Genomic DNA, 26,640 nt, shown 5'->3' on the forward strand with positions numbered 1-26,640 from the left:
AAGCCGCAATATTACTGTTTGTCCTTCTTGACATGCCGTAGCAACAAGTACACTCCCTCAAAATAGTCTGAATTAATCTAAGATAACTCAAGAAATGTTTATTTCACTTTGACATTTTTGCCGAGGTCTTACATTCAACTAAGATGTCTGGTGCAGTATATCTCAAGTGAGAAAATGTGCATGAAAACTAGTCATTTGTCATTGAATGACAACATACACTTCATTGAAGAATCCTTACTGTTGACCAATCACTGACGAAGGGGCATAGACTTTGGCTACCGAACCTCAACAAGCCCCAAGAAAAAAATGTAGGTGCTCAAACAGCCGAAAAATCCCCTGCTGAATGCTACCCAACACCAAAATAAACAAAAACGTCAATACATTTTATGATAATATATATGCAAACTGTTTAGACTGAGAAGCATACAGTAACCTTAAGAAGCTACACCAAAAATATATGAATCACAGCAACACAATTGCATATCAACTAGGAGTATTTAGCAGGTAGGTGAAGTATGCGCCAAAGTACTTCCAGTACCTGATAGGTCGAGACATGGGCAGTCCCCCGATGTAGATTGGGTCCAGGTCGGAGCGGTTGAGATCAGAGGCGGACCCAGGAGACTCTGCCTCTATAATCTCTTTGTCTGATGAGTTGTCTGCAGCCATCACAGATATATAAGCTGGGAGGATGGAAAGAAATACAACAGTTTACTTTACATCAGACCTGGTTTCAAATACATGTATATTTAAGTATCTGCTTATTTAAAATACTTTTTTCTGTGTATTTGAGTATTTTCAAATACACAGCCGTGCCTGAAACATGTGCTTTTATTTGAGTATTTGAATCGTTATTTGTAAAAACAAAATAGTGTATTTTCAAATAATTATTTCAAATACTATTTCCAAATACCTGGGTTAAATGGATGGCAGTGTGTTTGAGTCAGTGTATTTGAGTATTTTCAAATACTTTCCATGTGTATTTCCTACTTGTCTTTTCAAATAAAAGATATCTGAATACTTACTTTGAATGTATGTGAAAGTAATTTAGATATTTTAAATAGTATTTGAACCCAGGTCTGGTTACATACATACTATAGGCATTTCTCCAGGACAACCACTACAAAATAATAGGGATATACACAGTCTCAATAAAGCTCCAGGGGAAAAAAGCTGACTGTGACCCAGAAAATTGTGGTTGCCCGACTATACCCTATATAACTCTTAGCCTATAACCTATGAACTATGACCTTTGCGTTTGTTCCTCTGCAGGGTGATCTTGTACCAGCTGCCAGTGTTATAGGCTTTGTTGGAGGAGAGGGTCAGAGGACCAGAGCCAAGTTCAAAGGTTAGATGCACTTGGCCCTCCACCAGCTCAATGGACAGGAAGTCCCTCTGAAATAACAAGTAAATACATCAGTCAATCTTTATAGTCCCCAGAAGGTCATTTGACTTGCCACAGCAGAGGACGATAGCTTTCCACTACAGTATGTACATCTAGAAAACAAATACAGACTGTTCAGTGTGGTTGTAGTGTGTGTGTGGGCCAGCAGGGGGCGTACCGTGGCATTGGAGGCCAGGTAGAGCAGCAGGCCGTTGGGGGAGAGGGTCTTGAACAGCATGACGATGGAGGTGGAGGTGGAGCGGAGGGGTTTCTCTACAACCGAGTAGCCACTGCCATCAAAGTGGAAGGACGTCTCCTCCGTCTGCGGACTCATGAAGCAGCCGCGACACTGGCCCTCCCTCTCGGCATAGTTCCACAGCCCGATGTTCTTCTCGTTGAGCGACGCCTCCCCCATACAGCCCTTGAACTGGGTCATCTTCACTGCGGAGGACTTCTGTGTAAAAGAGATTGAATAAATGGTTTCAGATTATCTCAGTGCTTTGCATGTCCTTTGTAATTTTGTGTCAAGCGACTTGAATGTTTTTTAAAAGTTTTATTGGGGGAGAATACAGAATGATACGCGTTGTTGACGTAACCATAGGTGTAGGAAGATGTTTTGGGGGTGAGGGTGCAGCGATTCTTTCGCCAATGGTGTAAGGGTGCTGAGAATGTTTTGTCGAGGGGGCTATACCGGTCCACTAATACAAGGACTAGAACATCTTTTTTATAGTGATTTGTGGTTATGGATGTAACTTGAATTGAACCAGTTCAAGCTCTCAAGGACCCAAGGTGGTGGCTGGAACCGTGTCTGAGTGAAAATGACCCAGCCAGGTGTGACTGTACCTTGATCTGGCGTCCCAGGCCACCAACAAATATGAGGGTAAACTTGTTGACATCCAGGATCGTAGCAGAGCGTGGTGAGGTGGTCTTGACCGCGGGCAGGGGGTCTGACTCCAGCTGGTGGACTGACAGCGTGCCGTGCTTCCCAAAGCGTGTGGCGTTGATGCGATGCCACTTATTGTTGTTGATCTGGATGTCGGGGTACTCCAGTTTGGCGTGGCCTGAACCCGCATCCCACAAGAACCCCACCTTGCCACGATGCATCTCCACTGCCATGAAGTCCACCTGATATACAGCACCAGTCAAACGTTGGGACAAACCTAATCATTCAAAGGTTTTTCTTTATTTGTACTATTTTCTACATTGTAGAATAATAGCGAAGATATCAAAACTATGAAATAACACGTATGGATCATGTAGTAACCAAAAAGTGTTACTTTACACATGTAGTTATAGCAGTAACATTGACATACATTATAAAGGGTTTATGAAGGGTAGTTTATAGATTATTTATAACTCTCTGGTTGAATGTAGATTATATAGACTTTAGTTTAAAACAGACTTATGGGTAATCATTACGAGGTACTTTCGGTGGGGGACTCACGCTGGAGCTGCTGCCCATATAGAAGAGCAGGTTGTCAGGCTCGCTGGTCTTGACGGTCATAGTTAGAGTGTTGAAGTTACTGGAGGACATCTCAGGCTTGTAGGCCCTCACACAGTCTTTGTCTGCCAGCACTGACACCTTGATCTGTATCGGCGAGAAAAGGACAATATCAGTATGTCAGTTGAGGACAGAGTGTGTTGGTCCATGTGCAGCAGGGTTCCCAAATGGCGGCCCGCGGGATGGTGGTTCTATTTGGCCACCCCAAGTTTTCGGAGTAAAAATCAAATAGTTGGACACCAGGAAATCTGAGACACGTGATTGTAATTTTGTAAATCTGAGACATTCAAATGTATGCAAGACCCGCTCCTCTAGTTGATGATCCCTGGTGTACAGTGTGTGCGTGTGTGTTTTGAGTCTGTGTGTGTAGTCCAGCAGCAGTGACGAACCGAGGCAGCCTGTTTGCGGGCCTGGTTGATCATCTCTCTGATCTCAGACAGGTTTCTGCTCAGGTTTTCCCGCAGGGTCTTCAGGGGTTTAAGACGGTCATACAGCCTCTCGGTACGACTCTCTGCCTCATTCAGCTTAGACTCAGCAGTCCTGGCTAAGAGGGACAACAGATAGGACAGGTTAGTAATGCTAATGTCATCTTACTCATCTATGTCAGTCACATAATATGTCTAGAAATGAGCCTGTAATTGATATGTCACGATAACATGGTAATAACATTTGACTAACATTAAACAGGTATTTGGGACACTACTTGGCTTCTAATGTGGTGTGGTTGAAAGCTGGAGTCCTTAGATGCTACATACATTTTTGGACTTATAAATGAATGATTATATACCATTGCATCTTGAAGAATATAACTTGTAAATGCCTCCTGAGCATAGTTCAACTGTCACACCCCATCAAGTCGCTAACTATCAGCTTGTTTTACTCCAATGTTTGTAAAACAACATTTATAAATGTAAACAAACACTGTATATCATGGATGGTCAGTCCTTGCATCCATAGCTCTGTCTATGAATTTGTCCTGTGGTTACCTTTCTCAAGCCTCCTCCTTCAGATTTTTACCAAAATAGAGGCAAGGTTTTTGCTTTGTTATTGTTTCAACTCCGGATTCTAGATTTATTGTGGAAAGGGTGGAAGCAAAGGTGAAAAACACTGTAGAACACACTGGCATGACAAAGCTGCTAGCTATAATCTAGCTAGAACCATATTTGGTTGTCAGAAGTATATGTTAGCCCCACCGGTTGAGTGTGAGTCAGAGAACAGCTGGTTTGTGTTGGAGACGCTGATTTTGGCCTGGGCCACTGCCTTGCTGGACTCCTCCAGTCTGACCCTGAGCTCCTCCAGGTACTCCAGTGCCCTCTGCAGGGAGGAGTTGGCCATGGCAGCCTGCTCTTTGGCCTCCAGCACCTGCTCACTGGTGCCTACAGGGGGCAGCACAGTCAATGTGAGTGATGTACTGAGGTACCACATTTCATGCTGTTCTCTGTTTTCCCACTGTTTAGGGTGTCTTTGAGTCTGTGATGAAGTGTTCAATATATGACTTATGTGATAATCATTAGTTGATATCTACTATTTTCATCCAGTGTTTGAGACATTTTTCAAGTGAGAAAAAGCAGCTCAGAAAGTTGTAAAGTACAACATTGTGTTATTGTTGGTTTTAATGACTTAATGACTTGTTGTTTTTATGACTTAACACAGGGAAGAGATCAGGAAAGTACTAGAGTGTGATGTAGGAGAAATGACACATAAAAGGACAATTATTAGGGCATCATTTGGCAGCACCACTCACCGTTGGGCAGGCTATGGAGCAGGAAGGCTGGCTGTGGGATCCGTCTGCTGGTGTTATGAAGGTTATTTATCAACAAGGCCATTCTGTCTGTCACATCACTGATGTTAGCGAGGAGACCTAGGAGAGACAGAGACATGTCACGTTTACTACAATGCAGTGCATTCGGAAAATATTTAAACCCCTTAACCCTTTCCACATTTTGTTACGTTACATCCTTATTCTAAAATTTAAAAAAATTAAAGTCATCAATCTACACACAATACACCATAATAACAACGAGAAAACAGGTTTTTCTAAATGTTTACAAATGTATACAAATTTAAAATAGATAAAAACAATAAATATTTAGCCCCAATGCTATGAGACTCGAAATTTAGCTCAGTTGCATCCTGTTTCCATTGATTGCCCTCGAAATGTTTCTACAACTTGATCGGAGTCCACCTGTGGTATATTCAATTGATTGGACATGATTTGGAAAGGCACACACTTGTCTATATAAGGTCTCACAGTTGACAGTGCATGTCAGAGCAAAAACCAAGCCATGGGGTCGAAGTAATTGTCCATAGCTTTAAAGGTCCCCAAGAACACAGTGGGCTCCATCATTCTTAAATGGAAGAAGTTTGGAACCACCAAGACTCTTCCGAGAGCTGTCCACCCTGCCAAACTGAGCAATCGGGGAAGAAGTGCATTAGTCAGGGAGGTGACTAAGATCCTGATGGTCACTCTGACAGAGCTCCAGAGTTCCTCTGTGGAGATGGGAGAACCTTCCAGAAGGACAACCATCACTGCAGCACTCCACCAATCAGGACTTTATGGCAAAGTTGCCAGACAGAAGACACTCCTCAGTAAAAGGTACATGACAGCCAGCTTGGAGTTTGACAAAAGGCACCTAAAGGACTCTCAGACTATGAGAAATAAGATTCTCTGGTCTAGTGAAACCAAGATTCAACTCTTTAACCTGAATGCCAAGCATCACGTCTGGAGGAAACCTGGCACCATCCCTACGGTGAAGCATGGTGGTGGTGGCATCATGTAGTGGTGATGTTTTTTCAGCGGCAGGGAGACTAGTCAGGATTGAGGCAAAGATGAACGGAGTAAAGTATAGAGAGATCCTTGATGAAAACCTGCTCCAGAGCAGTGCTCAGGACCTCAGACTGGGGCGAAGGTTCCTCTTCCAACAGGACAATGATGCAAAACTTTCTAAAAAACAGTTTTTGCTCCGTTATTATGGGGTATTCTGTGTAGATGGATGAGGGGAAAAAACTATTGAACCCATTTTAGAATAAGGCTAAAATGTGACAAAATGTGGATAAAGTCAAGGGGTCTGAATACTTTCCGAATCCACTTTAGTGTGTGTGTGTGTGTTTGTGTGGATGTGTTTAACTATACTTGTGTTGACCAGAAGTCCCCACAAGAATAGCAAACAAACAAAAATTTGACCAACTGAGAACATTTTGTTAGTCCCCACAAGGTCAAATGCTATTTCTAGGGGGTTTAGGGTTAAGGTTAGCATTAGTGTTATGGTTAGAATTACATTAAGGGTTAGGAGCTAGGGTTAGTAAGGTTAGCATTAGTGTTAAGGTTAGAATTACATTAAGGGTTAGGAGCTAGGGTTAGTTTTAGGGTTAGGAGCTAGGGTTAGTTTTAGGGTTAGGAGCTAGGGTTAGGGTTAGGGTACGGGTTAGGTTTAGAGTTAAGGTTAGGTTTTCGGGTTAGTGTAAGGGTACGGGTTAAGTTTAGAGTTAGGGTTAAGGTTAGGTTTTCGGGTTAGGGTACGGGTTAGGTTTAGAGTTAGGGTTAAGGTTAGGTTTAGAGTTAGGGTTAGGTTTTCGGGTTAGGGTAAGGGTACGGGTTAGGTTTAGGGGTTAGAGAAAATAGGATTTTGAATGGCACTGAATGGGTTAGTTGGGTACAAGACGAATGGGTAGACTGTGTGTGTGTGTGTTTGTGTGTGTGTGTGTGTGTGTGTGTGTGTGTGCGTCCTCCAACTCACCCCCAGTGCTGTTGTTCAGGGCCAGACACTCAGCCAGTATCTTAGCACTACACTGCACAGCCTCAGATCCCAGATCAGTAAGTGACACCTCTTGCTGGGCCGTCTACAGTCAACACACACACACACACACACACAGAAAGACAGTTATTTACGGCACTACTCGTTTTCAGGTTTCTGACCCCCAGCACACTGCATATCCAGTGTATTAAAAAAAATGGCCAAAGATTCCAGTCTCCCAAGTCATAGACGGTTCTCTGTGCTACCGCACGGCAAGCGGTACCGGAGCGCCGAGTCTAGGACCAAAAGGCTCCTTAACAACTTCTACCCCCAACCCATAAGACTCCTGAACAATTAATCAAATGGCCACCGGACTATTTACATTGACCCTCCCCCCATTTATTTTTTACACTGCAGCTACTCCCTGTTTTATTATCTATGCATAGTCACTTCACCCTACCTATATATACAAATTATCTCAACTAACCCTGACCCCCGCACATTGACTTGGTATTGGTACCCCCTGTATATAGCCTCGTTATTGTTATCTTATTGTGTTACTTTTTATAATACTTTACTTTAATTTACTTGGTAAATATGTTCTTAACTCTTTCTTGAACTGCATTGTTGGTTAAGGGTTTGTAAGTCAGCATTTCACGGTAAGGTCTACACCTGTTGTATTTGGCACATCAAAGTTTCATTTGATTTGAGTTGAGAAGTTCTCTAGCCTGGTCCCAGATCTGTTTGTGCTGTCTTTCCAACTCTTATGGTGTTCGGCCATAGGAGTTGACAGGACAGCCCAGACAGATCTGGGACCAGTCTAGTTATTCCATGATCTGATATTAATAGTGAAGGGACACTAAATGAGCGGCGACTCACCATGTTGAGGGCCATAGCAGCAGTCAGGATGGCTCGGTTAGCCATCTCCTCTGCAGGCTGGATGTTAACTCTGATGTTAGAGTTGGCATGCGCAGCACTGGTGGCTTTCAGAGTGGTATTCATCACCTCCGCTAGAGAACTACATACAGGAAGACAAGGTGAGGCTGATGTACTACATATAGATATTTAGTCCTATTTCAAGCGCCTAATGTTTGTGATGACGAGGGATTTTGAAATACCCATAAAACCCCTTTGAAATGGTACATATGTAGAAGTTTACACACACACACACACACACACACACACACACACACACACACACACACACACACACACACACACACACACACACACACACACACACACACCAGCCCACCCGCCGGCACACACACACACACACACCAGCCCGCCGGCACACACACACACACCTCTGCAGAGCCTGGGCCTTCATGCTCAGTTCTTGGGCGTGGTCCTCAGCCTTGTAGACCAGCTCCAGAGCCTCTTGCTTCCTCAGCTCCATCACCAGAGCATCCACATGCTTCCTCAACATGGGGTTCCACTGCTCCAGCTGTTCCTTGGCCCCCTCCAGTTGCTTTACAAGTCGCATATAACCAAAATAAACAGTTAGAATGGACTCTGTTGCCTAAACTACATGTACCCAAATTATTTATATATATTTTTACACTGGCCAGGTTTCCTAAAAAATTTGTACAATCGCTACTGACCTCTACTGACCTTGAAATATAACGTTTAAATCAACTAATAAAAGTTATTGACGCACAACACATGTATTTGACATGGATATGGTGGTAATATGGCGTTATGGTGTGACTTACAGAGGTGACGTTGCTCATGTCCTCTGCCAGATTGACAGCATCAGCCAGGATGTCCTGAGTCTCCTCCAGTTGTGTTTCTGCCGTCTGGTTCAGCCGGCTCACATTTTGCCTCAGACCCTACACACGCACACACGCACACACACACACACACACACACACACACACACACACACACACAGTCTAAATACTTCTACTGAAAAACTGTATAGCCCCTATATAACTAAGTTGTTTGAAAATGAGTGAAATTCTAAATAAATTAACTTCACCAACCTACATTTGACATTTATATGCTTATATGTGACTAAAAATGACCAGATATAATTTGGCCTTTCTGCACGTCAACAGTAATGACAAACTGTACTACATGTAAAGTACTTGAGTAATGTGAGTGTCCTGACCTGGTACTGTGGCAGATTGGTGTTGATGCTGCCAAGCAGGGTGTGTGTGTGGTTGTTGTTCTCCCTGGCAGTGTTCAGAAGGGCCTGGGCGTCCACTAGCTGCTGTTGTTGTTGGGTCAGACTGCTGGAGATGTTGAGGGTCTGGGACTCTATCACTCCCTGGGGCTCCTGGAGGTGCTTCTGCACCCTCTGGAGGAGAGCCTCGGCAGCCCTGCAGTTCACATAACACACAGGAGGGTTACAATACAGTACACTACAGTCACTTCAACTATAGTACACACATAACACACAGGAGGGTTATAATACAGTACACTACAGTCACTTCAACTATAGTACACACATAACACACAGGAGGGTTAGAATCACTTCAACTATAGTACACATAACACACAGGAGGGTTACAATACAGTACACTACAGTCACTTCAACTATAGTACACACATAACACACAGGAGGGTTACAATACAGTACACTACAGTCACTTCAACTATAGTACACACATAACACACAGGAGGGTTACAATACAGTACACTACAGTCACTTCAACTATAGTACACACATAACACACAGGAGGGTTAGAATCACTTCAACTATAGTACACATAACACACAGGAGGGTTACAATACAGTACACTACAGTCACTTCAACTATAGTACACACATAACACACAGGAGGGTTATAATACAGTACACTACAGTCACTTCAACTATAGTACACACATAACACAGGAGGGTTAGTCAGCAATACACATTCATGTACTATAGTCTAGTAACTACACTCTAATACAACTTGACTACACCAATAGAGCCCAGAGCAGTGTTCCAGTACACTCAATCACTGTAGTATAACAGGGAACAGTGTTACTTAGACCCTACAGAGCTTTTCTAGTTAAGTGGTATTAACAGTTGACTTCTGAGTGCAGAGAGCTGGTGGTTGTATGGGACTGAATCCAGAAAGGGTAGACTACTTAAAATATACGGCTAACCAACCAGAGTTCTGTAGAGACGCTGGCGTTGGCCTGGGCTAAGTCGACCACTCTGATTGTTTCCAACATGGCCGCCACCTGCTTCATTAGCCGTCTGCTCTTAGCCTCGTTCATCTCCACGTTGTCTGTCCTGTTCAGACGGCCAGCTTGCTCCGCCAGGGCTGAGCCAATCACAGAGAGGGAAGGGCTTACAGGTTAACAGCCTTTGTAAACATAAATTAAAACAGTAGGCAGCATCAACAAGGATCATTTTTGACCCCATTAGCAATGGAACCCTTTTCATATAGCATGATGTCCTGTGGCAGCACCTTGTATAGCAGTCTGAATGGTGTTGATGTACTCCAGAAGCTTGGCCCCCTGGGTAACGCTGTTCTCTGTGGACCGGGCCACTTCCTCTCCATCAGCAGACACACCCATAGCCTTCTGTAGCAGTCCGTCTATGTCCTGGGTGAGGTTTGTCATGTCCTCCTCATCCCTGGTCAGGTGATAGTCTGGGCTCCTATACGAAGACATCAGAATCTAGGAGAGAAATGACGACATAAGTGTTTTACAACAGTCTTTCTCTCACTGAATGTGTACTGAGTACTTCTTAACTTAAGACAAGGCAGGAGACGGGATTCAAAAGATGATTTCAAAACCTACTGGACAGAGAGGTATAATATGACTCCTCTTTTACCTTGACCTCTTGTGTGTCGTTCTCCAAGTTGACCAGTGTGCTGTAGGGTGACAGGATGACCCCGGTCAGGTTGACAGACAGGAAGGAGCACTCTACTGCATCCAGGTCATCCAGGAGCACCCTGGTACACTCATCATCACACACTGAGGGGAGGGGGGGAGCAAGGACATATTGTAAAGTTGCAGTTACTTGTGTGTGTGTGTGTGTGCGCGCGCGCGCGCGTGTTTGTGTGTGTGTGTGTGTGTGTGTGTGTGTGTGTGTGTGTGTACAGTGCATTAAAAAATGATTCAGACCCCTTGACATCTTGACATTTTCTACATTTTGCTATGTTACAGTCTTATTCTAAAATGGATGAAACAGTTTTTTTCCCCCCTCATCAATCTACACAGAATAGCCCATAATGACAAAGCAAAAACACGTTTTTAGATTTGTTTTCAAATGTATTCAAAAATAAATATCACATTTACATCAGTATTTAGACCCTTTACTCAGTACTTTGTTGAAGCACCTTTGGCAGTGATTACAGCCTAGAGTCTTCTTGGGTATGATGCTACAAGCTTGGCACACCTGTATTTGGGGAGTTTCTCCCATTCTTCTCTGCAGATTGTCTCAAGCTCTGTCAGGTTGGATGGGGAGTGTTGCTGCACAGCTATTTTCAGGTCTCTCTAGAGATGTATGATCGGGTTCAAGTCCGGGCTCTGGCTAGGCCACTCATAGACAGGCCACTCGAAGCCACTCCTGCGTTGAATGGTCGTTGTCTTGATGGAACGTGAACATTCACCCCAGTCTGAGGTTTTCATCAAGGATCTCGCTGTACTTTGCTCCGTTCAGCTTTCCCTCAATACTGACTAGTCTCCCAGTCCCAGCCGCTGAAAACCAACCCCTTAGCATGATGCTGCCACCACCATGCTTCATCGTAGGGATGGTGCCAGGTTTCCTCCAGACGTAATGCCTGGCATTCAGGCCAAAGAGTTCAATCTTGGTTTCATCAGACCAGAGAATCTTGTTTCTCATGGTCAGAGTATTTTAGGTGCCTTTTGGCAAACTCCAAGCGGGCTGTCATGTGCCTTTTACTGAGGAGCGGCTTCTGTCTGGCCACTCTACCATAAAGGCCCGAATGGTGGAGTGCTGCATAGAAGGTTGTCCTTCTGGAAGGTTCTCCCAACTCCACAGAGGAACTCTGGAGCTCTGTCAGAGCGACCATCAGGTTTTTAGTCACCTCCCTGACCATGGACCTTCTTCCCCGATTGCTCAGTTTGGCCGAGTGGCCAGCTCTAGGAAGAGTCTTGGTGGTTCCAAATTATTCTATTTAAGAATAATGGAGGCCAGTCTGCTCTTGGGGACCTTCAATGCTGCAGAAATGTTTTGGTACCCTACCCCAGATCTGTGCCTTAACACAATCCTGTCTTGGAGCTCTACGGACAGTTCCTTCAACCTCATGGCTTGGTTTTTGCTCTGACATGCACTCTCAACTGTGGGACCTTCTATAGACAGGTGTGTGCCTTTCCAAATCATGTCCATTCAATTGAATTTACCACAGGTGGACTCCAATCAAGTTGTAGATAAATCTCAAGGATGATCAATGTGTTAGGTTCTGTTATTAGAGTAGGAACTCAACTGACAATGTGAAAGCTTAAACCAAGTTTATTCTTCCCAGAGGGTCAATACAGCCGCATTAGACAAAGACATGTTCCACCCGTGGTAGTATACATACCCCACATTGGGTGGAGTCTCCTCCTCATCGCTAAACAGTGCATCATTATTGCTAGGCAGGGAGCTGAGTGATATGAGCCTTAAACGGTTCCTCCCCTTGTCAGTACTGCCACATGTGACCGTGTTCCCTGCACTCAGCCCCTCCCCAGCTTCATTATGGCAGCCCTCATGTCTCTTTATAACTAATGATTAATAATAGTTCAAGCTCAGAAACCAAACCTATCAAATGGAAACAGGATGCACCTGAGCTCAATTTCGAGTCTTCTAGGAAAGGGTCTTAATACTTATAAAGGTTGTTTTATTTTTTTATACATTTCTAAAAACCTGTTTTTGCTTAGACATTATGGGGTATTGTGTGTAGATTGATGAGGAAATGTATTTAATTTAAACATTTAATTTAAACATTTATTTCATCCATTTTAGAATATGGCTGTAAGGTAAGAAATGTGGAAAAGGGGGAAGGGTCTGTATATCTTCCGAATGCACTGTCTGTCTGTCCAAGCCCTGCACAAATCAAAGAGTAGGATACTCACAGACACACTGGTCCCCGTCCAGGACGTGTCTCGCCTCGCACTGGTCACACAGGCGTCCCCTGACCCCGGCTTTACATTCACACTGGCCCGTCAGAGAGTCACACGCTGGATGGAGAGAACCTGCAGTACTACACAGACACTCTTCACACTTCCCTCCTGGACCAGACGGGTTCCCATAGTAACCCACTGAACACCTGAGAGAGGGGGAGAGAGAGAGAGAAAGAAATAAACACATAGAGAGAGAATAAAATGGTTGTCTTAAGAGTTGTATTGATGGTATGTAATGACACACTTGACATCCAACAGGCGACACTGTAGTACTCTCTCTTACCTCTCACAGTAGCGCCCCTCATAGCCGGGCTTGCAGGCGTTGCAGCGGAAGTCTCCCACCACTCCCTCTAGAGCACAGGTAGGACTGAAGCTGACACACAACAATACACCCACTATGTCAGACAGTGTTATACAGACTACAATATCTCCTCACTGCCCCCTGCTGGCTAAGACCTCTATTATCAGAGGACACTCACTGAATCCTGCTTGAACTCTACTGTAGACCAAATTAGCTTCAGCCTTCTAAGGAAAACACATTTACTTATGAGATTTGATATGTGCTCTTTACAATAGTGTGTAATCAATATGTGTGTATCAATCTCTTTAAAATACACTCTATGTGTGGAATGAGACATTTAAACTCAAGAACACCTCACTTATCAGAACAGGTGTGGCTGAGAGGAGAGTGAGACAGGTACCTGTTCTCTTTGAGGGGGCAGGCACACAGCGAGCAGTCCCTGACTGAGCCTTTCACGTCGCCATAGTACCCCGAGGAACACACGCTACAGTGCTCCCCTGCTGTGTTGTGTTGGCAGCCCAGACATTCTCCTGTGTCCAGGTCACAGGCCTGGCTGTGGTTGTTACAACGGCAGGGCACGCAGGGCTGGATCAGGGGTCTCTTCCCCCGCTTGTTCAGCTCAGTCACTGGTTGGCGGTAGTAGCCCGGGGCACACTCCTACACACAACACAAGTTAGCAGCAATGGACAACACCACAATACAGAACATACACTACATGGCCAAAAGTATGTGGATACCTGCTTGTCGAACATCTTATTCCAAAATCATGGGCATTAATAGGGAGTTGGGATCTCCCTTTGCTGCTCTAACAGCCTACACTCTTCTGGGAAGCCTTTCCACTAGATGTTGGAACATTGCTGCGTGGACTTGTTTCCATTCAGCCACAAGAGCATTAGTGAGGTAGGCCTGGCTAGCCTTTCAATTAATCCCAAAGGTGTTCGATGGGGTTAAGGTCAGGACCTCGCTTTGTGCATGGGGTATTGTCATGTTGAAACTGTTGCCACAAAGTTGGAAAAACATAATAGTCTAGATTGTCATTGGATGCTGTAGCATTAAGATTTCCCTTCACTGGAACTAAGGGGCCTAGCCCAAACCATGTAAAACAGCCCCATACCATTATACCACCTCCACCAAACTTTACAGTTGGCACTATGCATTGGGGCAGGTAGAGTTCTTCTGGCATCCACCAAACCCAGATTCGTCCGTCGGACTGCCAGATGGTGAGCGTGATTCATCACTCCAGAAAACATGTTTCCACTGCTCCAGAGTTCAATGGCGGCCAGCTTTACACCACTCCAGCCAACACTTGGCATTGCGCATGGTAATCTTATGCTTGTGTGTGGCTGCTCAGCCATGGAAACCTGTTTCATGAAGTTCCCCCCAAAAAAGTTATTGTGCTGATGTTGCTTCCAGAGGCAATGTTGAAGTCATTAGTGATTGTTGCAACCAAGGGTGCTGAAGCTACGCGCTTCAGCACTCGGCGGTCCTGTTCTGTGAGCTTGTGAGACCGTTGTTGCTCCTAGACGTTTCCACTTCACAATAACAGCACTTCCAGTTGACCGAGGCAGCTCTAGCGGGGCATACATTTGACGAACTGAAAGTCACTGAGTTCTTCAGTAAGGCCATTCTACTGCCAACTCTACAGCCGAATCCACTCATTTGAAGGGGTGTCCACATGCTTTTGTTTATTTTTTATTTTATCTTTATTTAACCAGGTAGGCCAGTTGAGAACAAGTTCTCATTTACAACTGAGACCTGGAAATAGTGTATATGGAAATGACATGCTATCGCTACAATGGAAGGAAGACTGGTGTTGAGGGAAGAAAGACTGGTGTTGAGGGAAGAAAGACTGGTGTCGAGGGAAGAAAGACTGGTGTTGAGGGAAGAAAGACTGGTGTTGAGGAAGAAAGACTGGTGTCGAGGGAAGAAAGACTGGTGTCGAGGGAAGAAAGACTGGTGTTGAGGGAAGAAAGACGGGAAGAAAGACTGGTGTTGAGGGAAGAAAGACTGGTGTTGAGGAAGAAAGACTGGTGTTGAGGGAAGAAAGACTGGTGTTGAGGGAAGAAAGACTGGTGTTGAAGGAAGAAAGACTGGTGTTGAGGAAGAAAGACTGGTGTTGAGGGAAGAAAGACTGGTGTTGAGGGAAGAAAGACTGGTGTTGAGGGAAGAAAGACTGGTGTTGAGGGAAGAAAGACTGGTGTCGAGGGAAGAAAGACTGGTGTTGAGGGAAGAAAGACTGGTGTTGAGGGAAGAAAGACGGGAAGAAAGACTGGTGTTGAGGGAAGAAAGACTGGTGTTGAGGAAGAAAGACTGGTGTTGAGGGAAGAAAGACTGGTGTTGAGGGAAGAAAGACTGGTGTTGAAGGAAGAAAGACTGGTGTTGAGGAAGAAAGACTGGTGTTGAGGGAAGAAAGACTGGTGTTGAGGGAAGAAAGACTGGTGTCGAGGGAAGAAAGACTGGTGTTGAGGGAAGAAAGACTGGTGTTGAGGAAGAAAGACTGGTGTCGAGGGAAGAAAGACTGGTGTCGAGGGAAGAAAGACTGGTGTTGAGGGAAGAAAGACGGGAAGAAAGACTGGTGTTGAGGGAAGAAAGACTGGTGTTGAGGAAGAAAGACTGGTGTTGAGGGAAGAAAGACTGGTGTTGAGGGAAGAAAGACTGGTGTTGAAGGAAGAAAGACTGGTGTTGAGGAAGAAAGACTGGTGTTGAGGGAAGAAAGACTGGTGTTGAGGGAAGAAAGACTGGTGTCGAGGGAAGAAAGACTGGTGTTGAGGGAAGAAAGACTGGTGTTGAGGAAGAAAGACTGGTGTTGAGGGAAGAAAGACTGGTGTTGAGGGAAGAAAGACTGGTGTTGAGGGAAGAAAGACTGGTGTTGAGGGAAGAACGACTGGTGTTGAGGGAAGAAAGACTGGTGTTGAGGGAAGAAAGACTGGTGTTGAGGGATGAAAGACTGGTGTTGAGGGAAGAAAGACTGGTGTTGAGGGAAGAAAGACTGGTGTTGAGGGAAGAAAGACTGGTGTTGAGGGAAGAAAGACTGGTGTTGAGGGAAGAAATTGTGGATAAGAAGATAAGATGTCTGTCAAATCACAGACGATTGTACAACCCCAAGAGAGATGTGGAAAAACTGTCTCAAAGCAGTCTGACCTGGCAGGACAGTCCGGCGTAGCCAGCTGGACATTCACAGATCTCGATCAGACTCGCCAACTCCATATCCTCCAACCCTTGCTCCGCCTCTAGGGCCGTATCCATAGTGATATTGGATATTCTAACGAAAGACAAATACAATATTGATATGATAGTCATGTTATCGTGCTGACACAAAAATAGTATGTATGTGTGTGTGTGTATATGTATGTGTGTGTGTGTGTGTGTGTGTGTATGAATGTGTGTGTGTATGAATGTGTGTGTGTATAAGTGTGTGTGTGTGTGTATGTGTGTGTGTGTGTGTGTGTCAAATCGAAATCAAATCAAATTTATTTGTCACATACACATGGTTAGCAGATGTTAATGCGAGTGTAGCGAACTGCTTGTGTGTGTGTGCGTGTGTGTGTGTGTGCGTGCGTGTGTGTATGAATGCGTGTGTGTGTGTGTGTGTGTGTGTGTGTGTGTGCGTGCGTGTGTGTGTTTGTGTGTGAATGCGTGTGTGTGTGTGTGTGTGTGTGTTCTAACCTGCTCTGCTGTAGCCCTGTACCATACGATGCCTTGATGGTGATGTACTCGATGTGGCTCAGGACTGCCATGAAGTCAGAGTGACTCACAGCTTTCTCTGACACAGAGTTGAAATACTTCCACTTGTGCTGCTCAAGATAAATCAAAGCATTATATTAGTTATATTATAATATATCATTTTTTATAATTATATGAAATTATTAGTAGGATTTGTAGGCTTTAGCTCAGCCGAATAAAACATTATTTTAGCATGCAGGCCTTGTGGGTTCGAACTCCAGATAGTCAGACTACTCCAGCTTTAGGTCTTCTTCTCCTTTTTACCTCAGTCAGTGGGACGTCCTGACGGGTTGTTACCCCGTTGTCAGGGGCAGGCATGTCTATGTAGATGACCTGCTTCCCCAGATGACCCCCCCTCATCAGGACCTGAGGCTCGTAGTTGGCCAGGCCGGCCCCGTCCATAGCATAGAACGCCACCACGTAGGATAGATTCCCTCCATACGACAACAACTAGAAAGAGAAAGGATGCATATATTTTAGATATTATATGTACCAAATGGAAAGGGTTTGTACTTGTGTGACTATTCCATTGGTTCTATTGCACCAGGCAAGCTCAGTCAACTGCAGCTATTTGAAAGAAAACAAATACTATTGGAATCCAGGTCTGACCCTTGGTAAATATGAACAAAACGGGCTGTAAACAAAATGTCTTTATTGTTTATCTTCTTGGTCTTTCATTCAAAATATTCACAAAAATCTAACCTTCAATTAAAGTAAAATAATTGAAAATTATGAGCATAAAACAAATATTTTTCTCAAATATATGTGTGCCACAATTGGCACCCCTTCAAACAATACTTTGTGCAACCTCCCTTTGCCAAGACAACAGAGTCTTCTCCTATAACGCCCAATGAGGTTGGAGAACACATGGCAGCAAGGGATCTGAGACCATTCCTCCATACAGAATCTCTCCAGATCCTTCAGATTCCCAGGTCCACACTTGTGGACTCTCCTCTTCAGCTCATCCCACAGGTTTTCTATGGGGTTTAGGTGAGGGGACTGGGATGGCCACGGAAAAACCTTGATTCTGAGGTCAGTGAACCATTTTTGTGTTGATTTTGAGGTGTGCTTTGGATCATTGTCCTGCTGGAAGATCCAACCACAGCCCAGTTTAAGCTTCCTAGCAGAGGCAGTCTAGTTTTGATTTAATATCTGCTGGTACTTGATAAGAGTCCATGATAACATGTATCCTAACAAGTTGTCCAGGACCGTTGGGAGTTTGATGACAGCGAAGGCTTTTTTATGGCAACCCTCCCAAACAACTTGTGGTTACGTAGGTGATGTCTGATCGTAGTTTGGAGACTTTCTGACCCCAAAACCCAACTAACGTCTGCAATTCGCCAGCTGTGATCCTTGGATATGTTTTGTCCATTGGAACCATCCTCCTCACAGTGCGTGGTGTCAATATAGACACACGTTCTCTTCCCGGGCTGATTGTTAACATCTCCAGTTGCTTTAAACTTCACTATTGCCCTGATAGTGGAAATGGGCATTTTCAACAATTGAGCTATTTTCTTGAGGCCATTTCCTGATTTGTGCGTCTCAACAACCTTTTGTCGCACATCATTACTGTATTCTCGGGTCATTCCCATAGTGATGGATGATTATGGGAACTTGGTCTGTGTGTCACCTCATATTTATACCCCAGTGAAACAGGAAGTCAAGGCTTACCACTTAAGTGTTCCTAATCACTCAGGTGAACTTAAAAATGTAACATATGAATGGAAATATACTTCAGTTAGATTTTACTCGTGAGAATTTCTAGCTGTGCCAATAATTGTGGCACACATGTTTCGGAGAAAAATATTTATTTCACTTTTTCCCCCAATCATTTTACTTAAATGAAACGTTTAATATTTGTGAATATTTTGAATGAAAGAGCAACAGGATAAACAGAAAATACATTTTCTTCACAGCACATTTTGCTTATATTTATCAAGGGTGCCAATATTAGTGGAGGGCACTGTAGTCACTTCATGAGGTAACAGTGATGTGAGGTGTAGTGCACCTTGTTTCCCTGGTAGTGTTTAGGCAGCCTCCAGTAGTAGGGTCCAGCCAGGCTGGGGGTCTCTATGTCCCTAGTGTCTAGCAGCATGTCTGGGTTCTGGTAGTAGACCCCCACTACACTGCCCTGGAGGTCACTCTGACTGACCACACGCAGCAGCTCTGGGTCAGAACCCAGTGTGATCTGTATGCAGATAGGTACACACAAACACATGAGTACGTGCATAGACAAACACACACACACACACACACACACACACACACACACACACACACACACACACACACACACACACGAGTATGTGCATAGACAAACACACACACACACACACACACACACACACAGATGCAGACATATTTGCTTCTCCTACTGTCCTCCATCAGGTGATGAGGTCTACAGCACAGGAGGTTGATGGAATGGTATCAAATACATCCAACATGGTTTCTATGTGTTCAATGCCATTCCATTCGCTCCGTTCCATCCATTGTTATGAGCCAACCTCCCCTCAGCAGCCTCCACTGATTTACAGCCAGCTCAGCTGTGCCATCTCTTATCACTAATTATGACCAGGAAATAGATTACCCGGCTAGCTACATCTGTGGTCTTTCAGGGGGGGGGGGGGGGGGGGGGGGGGCTACACAGGGCACGTGTGTCCTTGCACCGTACGTGGCATCACTAAGCGGCCGCCGCCACAACAGATGGGCATCCTATTGGGTATCTTTCTAGGCATTTCATTTCCTCTCTATTGTGTCCAATTAAAATTAAGCTAATTAGGAGCATTGAGCGAGTCATGAGGATACAGATATTGTTCTTCATCCAGACAGATGAGATAGTATACAGCTGGAGAATTATCATTTTGATTTATTTAACTAGGCAAGTCAGTTAAGAACAAATTCTTATTTACAATGACAGCCTAGGAACAGTGGGTTAACTGGCCTAGGAACAGTGGGTTAACTGGCCTAGGAACAGTGGGTTAACTGGCCTAGGAACAGTGGGTTAACTGGCCTAGGAACAGTGGGTTAACTGGCCTAGGAACAGTGGGTTAACTGGCCTAGGAACAGTAGGTTAACTGGCCTAGGAACAGTAGGTTAACTGGCCTAGGAACAGTGGGTTAAACTGCCTTGTTCAGGGGCAGAACGACAGATTGTTACCTTGTCAGCTCTGGGATTCGATCTAGCAACCTTTCGGTTACTGGCACCAACGCTCTAATCACAAGGCCCCTGAGCCAAATCATCGTCTGGTTACACCTGACCAAATAGCTTCTAACTCAGAAATAGATGATATCTTCCTGGTAATAACGCATTTTCCAGAAAAACTCCAGTTTCTAAGCACGATCCACTGTTAGATTTGATATGCAGGTTGTTCCTTGTCTAACAAGGTTATAAACAAGAGAGAGAAAATGATTCTGAGATAAACCAGACAAATAGAAGCCAAGTTATGATACAGTATTGTTGTATAAAGAATATAAGAGTATCACTAAACATAGGTATTGCAATCCCAGACAGCGACTAGAAAGAATAAAGAATATTTTGTTTCAAAAAATGTGCCATCATTTCATATAGACGTGGTGGAATGAAGCCCCCTCAACACCTTCAGACAATGTCAGACAGTTTCTCAATCCTGTTAGCATAGCCACCCATCTGAAGAGGAAGCAGATGGGCGGGACTAAAACAGGAAACCAGGGTAATATTCAGTAGCAGGCACACGTTTTAAAACGTTTCGACAATGGAAAATAAAAATCCAGAGGGTTCAACGTTATAAAACATTCAGGTGGAAAATGCATTGTGTCAAACATACATATTCATCTGTCAGGGCAAACAGTGTAGAGTGATCGCTCCCCACTGGGTAAAAAACTGCTTGAATCAACATTGTTCCTGCATTATTTCAACCTAAAAAATAGATGTGATGACGTTGAATCAACATGGAAAACTGATTAGATTTGCAAATAGTCATCAACGTCAGGGCATGTCCTATTTTTCACCCAAATCTTAACCTAAATTCAATGACATGGTTACGTTTTTGTTGATTTCACTTTGAATTCACATTAGTTGAAAACTCAACCAAACTAGACGTTGAACTGACCAGTGGGTCTATTCAGCACATTTCTATCGTCAGAGTTCTGAATGTTTCAACTCACTGAACAAACCCCAGGATGATGAGGGTTTGGATAAGTGGATTGTACTCACCGGCACCCGGACCATCCCACCCAGCTCCTCACAGTCCGAGGAGACCCCGAAACAGAAGCAGGGGCTGCAGCCGGCCGGGTTAGAAACAGATAGGCCCAAGGTTCCCTTCTTACACTCATCACAGCCACCTCCACCCACATTGTCCTGGAAACCAGAGACCAATTAATTAAAATAGACAACATACTTAGTACGGACACAATAAAACACAACACTATCATAGGCCATAACGGATATGATATTCCATCATATGAACGATTACTGTTTGTTTACTCAACTAATTTCACCAACAGTTGAAGTACCTTGCACACACAGTTCCCTGGGGCCTCACAGCTGCACACGCCCAGTGCCTCATCACAGAACTCCTCTCTGGTGCCGTTTATGTTGCAGTTGCACACCGTGCATTCTGGGTAGCCCCTGTAGCCCATGGCACAGCGGTCACAGTTCTGCCCAGCGAAATCAGAGCGGCACTGGCACTGCCCGTTGGTGATGCCACACTCGGTGGCATAGCTGCCCATCTCACTGCAGTTACATGACTAGGAACAAAGGGGCAAAGATGAGCTTTAATAAACACCTTTTATGTTATATGAATTAGCTTGTTACAGTTATAACTTATGAAGCATCTATGTAGGCATTAAAAAGGTATATGTAGGCCTTATAAAGGCTTCTACATTTCCAGTTGGAGAGGTAGGTTTTACCTTACAGCCTGTCACAGTGTCGTGACCCCAGTGACCTTCCTCACACAGATCACACTTCTCTCCTCTGGTGTGGGGAGGACAGATACACTCGCCTGTCGTCACGTTACAGTTGCCATGGGTGTGGGCACACTCACACTCTGATGGGGCGGGTAGAGAGAGAGAGAGATGGAGAGCGATTGAGAGGGGGAACGAAAGAAAGAGAGAGATGGAGAGAGAGAGATGGCAAAAGAGAGAGAAAGAGAGATGGAGATGAAGAAAGAGAGAAAGAGAGAGATGGAGATGAAAAGACATAGAAAGAGAGAGATAGAGATGAAGAGACAGAGAAAGAGAGAGATGGAGATGAAGAGAGAGAAAGAGAGAGATGGCGATGAAGAGAGAGAGAAAGAGAGAGATGGAGATGAAGAGACAGAGAAAGAGATAGATGGAGAGAAAGAGAGAGCGAGAAAGAGAGAGGGTGGGTGGGTGGAGAGAGCATTATGGTCAGTTCAGATCAGAATGAAACTCCGATGTACATGTCTGGTAAAGTTTGGGTAATGTTTGTGGCCTTACGTGTACAGCCGCTGCCCTGGTAGTTAAAGTAACTGTGATGACAGCGGTCACACTTGTCCCCCGCCACCCCTGGGATGCATTGGCACCTCCCATCTTCCTCACAGGCCACGGACACAGATCCTGACTGGATACAGTCACATTCTCTGCACCCCTGTCCGCTGAGAAGACCGTGGAAGCCCACCTGGAAATCACAGACGAAAACACCAATTCCTAGTAAATTTCATCAACTAAGCAGCATAATTCTGAGAACACTCTTGATCTTTCATTCAAATGTTATTAAGCTGTAAAACATCAATACTAGTATATCCAGACATAAAATGTGCAAATTACTGTGAGTCTGTTTCCTTGATAGAGAGCATGTAGCCGGAGGCCAAGCGACGTTAGAAGCAACACTTCTACATGTCCAATGACATCGTCACTATCAATCAGGGGGTCTCACTGTCACCAAACATGAACAGACAGGAAGTACTTCCTATCTCCTGTTACATTACTCATCTGTCTCCATCAGTCCTCTCTGTCAAAACGGTCAACTCTCAGTCCAAGTTGGACCCAATGGAGAACCAGGAACCAGACAGCCAGGCCTTGGGTCAGAATTTACCACAGCCAGAGCATCTGATTCTGGGATTGGAGAGAAACTGCCAACCCTCTTCCATCTCCATTTATCAATATCTATAGCCCCAATTGGAATGCAAAATTAATTCAACTTATTGAGAGAGAGAAGTCCAAGATTTCTCTACTGTTTTCTAAAGATAAGCATCTCTAGGTGTTTTAAATCCATGTGTTTTGGTTACATTTGAACAGCCCCTGCCCAGCCAAAGAGCTCCCCTCCCCCCACCTCGAGCAAATAAGCCCCGCTACTGCCCTAAAAACAATCTACAAAATATGTCTCTGTCCCCCTCCTTCCCCCCCTCTCTCAGGGAGGCGATAGATAAGCTGACCCTGTTAATGAATATATCCAAAACATTGGACTGCCTTCCGACCAGCTGGGCTCTATTGGAAGGCGGGTGTGGGAAGAAGGACACAGGAAGGAGATAAGCGGGAGACCTTGGACACCCACTGATAACTAAGCGTTCCAATGGACTGAGCTGGGTAAGGGTTAGTAACTTAGTATCTGCTTCCAAATTCCAAATACTCATTCCATGTAGAGGTGTGGGAGTGGAGAGTTGGGAGGAGTTACAGGGAAAATAGACTAGGAGGGTAGAAGGGACAGGCCACGTGACTCGACCATATAGCCAGAAAAACTCTTGGCCCTTTGGTGCGTGAGCACAGAGAATGCTATACAATCTACATACCTGACACTGGTCACACTTCTCTCCCACCACGTTGGGTTTGCAGGTACACTGTCCAGTGAGCAGGTCACACACTCCCGAGTACGACCCTTTGTCATGGCAACCACAAGCTACACGCAGTGGAGAAATAGGAAGTAAAACATAGTCGTAACATACATGTCAATCACACCAGGATGCTCTTCGTGTTGAAAAGAATACCGGTGAGGTGAGAGTTCACACAGTTCTCAAAGATCCATCATGATGATAGAATACTGTTTGTTTTTCATGTAGTATAAACAATATGCAGACATTTTTAGCAAGTTTAGTGAAATGAGGCTGAACGGGTGAAGGTATGCAAGCCTTGCAGTATTGCGATGTTCCCCTAGATGTCCCTCTTTCCATTATAAAGAGCTATTCTACAGTTGTCTTTCATGAGAATGAAACACACACGTCTGAAGTAAAATTGCACATCCATCATAATATTTTGGACCATGTTTGAAGGCTAAATAAGTTCCATTCTAGGTGATGACTGAATCCATCCACATATCTTACTGTAAATACAACATTCCTATTGTCATAACATAAATGTATTGTCAATGTTGTGGAACGCAGACATTGTCACAAAACCAGGTCTGGGAAGGAGAAGCCTGCAGTATTACCATACCCAAAGGCTAAGGGGATTATACAGCTTCATGTGATGGTTATAAGACTTCATAAGCTGTTCATAAGCTGCCCTGAGAGGCCAGGCTCCATGTCATATCATATTCAAACAGGGATTTAGCCTGACCTTTGACATCACAATGCCTGGGGTAACATATCTGGGTCTGTATTCACAATGCGTCTCAGAAAGGGAGTGCTGATCTAGGATCAGTCTTACCTTTTAGATCATAATGAATGAGATTACATGGATAAGGTGGGACCTGATCAGCACTGCTACCCTGAAATGAATATGGTTCCTGACCCATAACAGACCATAACAGACATAACAGGGGGAAGCAGATGTTGGTCAAAGTTGAGATTTCATCTGTGGTAGGTTGGCCAGGTCCTTCACTCAGCATTCCTCTGACTTGCTAACTGCTACTCAGAAACGTGCAAAAGTGTCTATTTCCTGTCTATTCTCACTGTGTCATTCTGTGATGTGGTTCAGTACATATCATAGACTACAGTTAGATAGATGCTGGTATCTCTGTTAACTAGTATGTTCAGTACATGGTGGCAAGGGATGTTGCTTGTTGTGTAAATATAACTTTGTGGGGATCTGTGGAAGAATCCACTAAAAGGACAATAATCATCCTCATCATCCTCCTCCTCCTCTTCATCATCTTCCTCATCACCACCATGGCTCTCGTACCCTGGCAGTTCTTGGCGGTGATGGCGTCACCGTAGTAGCCGTCCTCACACCTCTCACACTGGTCTCCGCTGGTGTGGCTGTGACACTTCAGACACATACCGCTGCTGGTGTCACAGTGGCCCGGCTCCCAGGGGTCCACGTTACCGTTACACTCACACACCACGCACTCCTGGCCTGCCACCGTCGGGTCGCCGTGGTAACCGTTAGCACACCTGGAGATGTTCAAGTTAGAAGATGAACAAATAATACAATAAACTATTAGTTAAATGGTTGAGACTAGTATTAATGCATTGTACTTGAGTTTCACGTATCATTTCCCCATGTAAACTGTTATTAAGTACAGTACCAGTCAAAAGTTTGGACACATCTACTTACTTATTTTTTACTATTTTCTACATTGCAAAATAATCGTGAAGACATCAAAACTATGAAATAACACATGGAATCATGTTGTAAACAAAAAAGTGTTCAACAAATCAAAATATATTTCATATTTGAGATTCTTCAAAGTAGCCACCCTTTGCCTTGATGACAGCTTTGCACACTCTTGGCATTCTCTCAACCAGCTTCACTTGGAATGCTTTTCCAAAAGTCTTGAAGGAATTCCCACATATGCTGAGCACTTGTTGGCTGCTTTTCCTTCACTCTGCGGTCCAACTCATCCCAAACTATCTCAAATGTTTTTTAATGCCTTTAAGGGGGTGGAAGGGCTCCATGGCTGGGTAGGGAGCACCCCCTACCCAGGCCAAGTCAATAGGGGGTGCCCCTGGTCATATTGGGTTGAGGTTGGGTGATTTCTTGGCCAAAGCAAGTCTCTTCTTCTTATTGGTGTCCTTTAGTAGTGGTTTCTTTGCAGCAATTCGACCATGAAGGCCTGATTCACGCAATCTCCTCTGAACAGTTGATGTTGAGATGTGTCTGTTACTTGAACTCTGTGAAGCATTTATTTGAGCACTGAGTGGCCCAGCCAGAGCACTGACTTGAACCCGATCTAACATCTCTGGAGAGACCTGAAAATAGCTGTGCAGCGACATTCCCCTTCCAACCTGACAGAGATTGAGAGGATCTGCAGAGAAGAATGGGAGAAACTCCCCAAATACAGGTGTGCCAAGCTTGTAGCGTCATACCCAAGAAGACTCAAGGCTGTAATCGCTGCCAAAGGGGCTTCAACAAAGTACTGAGTAAAGGGTCTGAATACTGATGTAAATGTGATATTTTCTTATACATTTGTAAAAATGTTTAAAAACCAGTTTTTGCTTCGTTGTTATGGGGTATTGTGTGTAGATTGATGAATAAAATAAAATAAAATTTAAACAAATGTAAAATGAGGCTGTCATGTAACAAAATATGGAAAAAGTCAAGGGGTCTGAATACTTTCCGAATACACTGTGTAACTGTTTATATAGTAGAGGTTAAAGAAGTGAAGACAAGGTCAAACTGAGAATGTACGGTTAAATAACCTTTAGTCAACATACCTCTCACACTTAGTCCCAGTGTAGCCCTGCTGACACCGGTCACATGTCACCTGCCCAGGGCCCTCCAGGAGACAGGTGGGGCTGAAACTGAAGAAGACAACAGGAGCGTGAGCAGGGAGGACTGTAATGATGACATCACATTATCTGGTAAGAGCTTTCTATTTCTAGGGCTTTTCTAAAACTTTTAAGCATTTCATATTGTCTGAGTGGAGATCTCACCCCCTCCCACCCCTTCTAACATTGAGAAACACCAGCACTAATTTTATGCTTGGTATCAGTTCACACAACAGCTAACCTGACTTTCATTAAAAAAAGCAATACAGTACCTGGTACAGTTGAAACATTCTGTTTTGACATGAAACCTACAACAACCAATATCAGCCAGACTCTCCACCACCCAGTG

The 26,640-nt window shown here is 44.4% G+C and overlaps 1 protein-coding gene across 3 annotated transcripts in view; it reads right to left on the bottom strand.

The window, feature by feature from the left end:
• LOC110536548 (laminin subunit alpha-1) overlaps nucleotides 1–26,640 on the bottom strand; it is a 79,985-nt gene that overhangs the window by 10,787 nt on the left and 42,558 nt on the right. For all 3 annotated transcript variants that reach the window (XM_036934849.2, XM_090189380.1, XM_036934850.2), the window contains exons 17-46: nucleotides 26,238–26,324; nucleotides 24,763–24,974; nucleotides 23,436–23,542; nucleotides 22,144–22,324; nucleotides 21,595–21,731; nucleotides 21,199–21,432; nucleotides 20,900–21,043; nucleotides 18,717–18,896; nucleotides 16,973–17,158; nucleotides 16,652–16,779; nucleotides 16,127–16,247; nucleotides 13,386–13,642; nucleotides 12,968–13,057; nucleotides 12,637–12,830; nucleotides 10,391–10,533; nucleotides 10,023–10,233; nucleotides 9,719–9,875; nucleotides 8,730–8,940; nucleotides 8,332–8,448; nucleotides 7,924–8,087; nucleotides 7,496–7,634; nucleotides 6,620–6,722; nucleotides 4,627–4,743; nucleotides 4,076–4,258; nucleotides 3,272–3,426; nucleotides 2,826–2,969; nucleotides 2,225–2,506; nucleotides 1,560–1,835; nucleotides 1,248–1,392; nucleotides 539–680 (exon numbers count right to left, since the gene is read on the bottom strand). In XM_036934849.2, the coding sequence (XP_036790744.2) occupies nucleotides 539–680; nucleotides 1,248–1,392; nucleotides 1,560–1,835; nucleotides 2,225–2,506; nucleotides 2,826–2,969; nucleotides 3,272–3,426; nucleotides 4,076–4,258; nucleotides 4,627–4,743; nucleotides 6,620–6,722; nucleotides 7,496–7,634; nucleotides 7,924–8,087; nucleotides 8,332–8,448; nucleotides 8,730–8,940; nucleotides 9,719–9,875; nucleotides 10,023–10,233; nucleotides 10,391–10,533; nucleotides 12,637–12,830; nucleotides 12,968–13,057; nucleotides 13,386–13,642; nucleotides 16,127–16,247; nucleotides 16,652–16,779; nucleotides 16,973–17,158; nucleotides 18,717–18,896; nucleotides 20,900–21,043; nucleotides 21,199–21,432; nucleotides 21,595–21,731; nucleotides 22,144–22,324; nucleotides 23,436–23,542; nucleotides 24,763–24,974; nucleotides 26,238–26,324 (4,947 nt within the window). The remainder of the gene's footprint in view (nucleotides 1–538; nucleotides 681–1,247; nucleotides 1,393–1,559; nucleotides 1,836–2,224; nucleotides 2,507–2,825; nucleotides 2,970–3,271; nucleotides 3,427–4,075; nucleotides 4,259–4,626; nucleotides 4,744–6,619; nucleotides 6,723–7,495; nucleotides 7,635–7,923; nucleotides 8,088–8,331; nucleotides 8,449–8,729; nucleotides 8,941–9,718; nucleotides 9,876–10,022; nucleotides 10,234–10,390; nucleotides 10,534–12,636; nucleotides 12,831–12,967; nucleotides 13,058–13,385; nucleotides 13,643–16,126; nucleotides 16,248–16,651; nucleotides 16,780–16,972; nucleotides 17,159–18,716; nucleotides 18,897–20,899; nucleotides 21,044–21,198; nucleotides 21,433–21,594; nucleotides 21,732–22,143; nucleotides 22,325–23,435; nucleotides 23,543–24,762; nucleotides 24,975–26,237; nucleotides 26,325–26,640) is intronic.

The sequence above is a fragment of the Oncorhynchus mykiss genome, chromosome 11 (genome assembly GCF_057628025.1).
Source record: "Oncorhynchus mykiss isolate SJ-2025 chromosome 11, ASM5762802v1, whole genome shotgun sequence".
NCBI classification, from domain to species: Eukaryota; Metazoa; Chordata; class Actinopteri; order Salmoniformes; family Salmonidae; genus Oncorhynchus; species Oncorhynchus mykiss.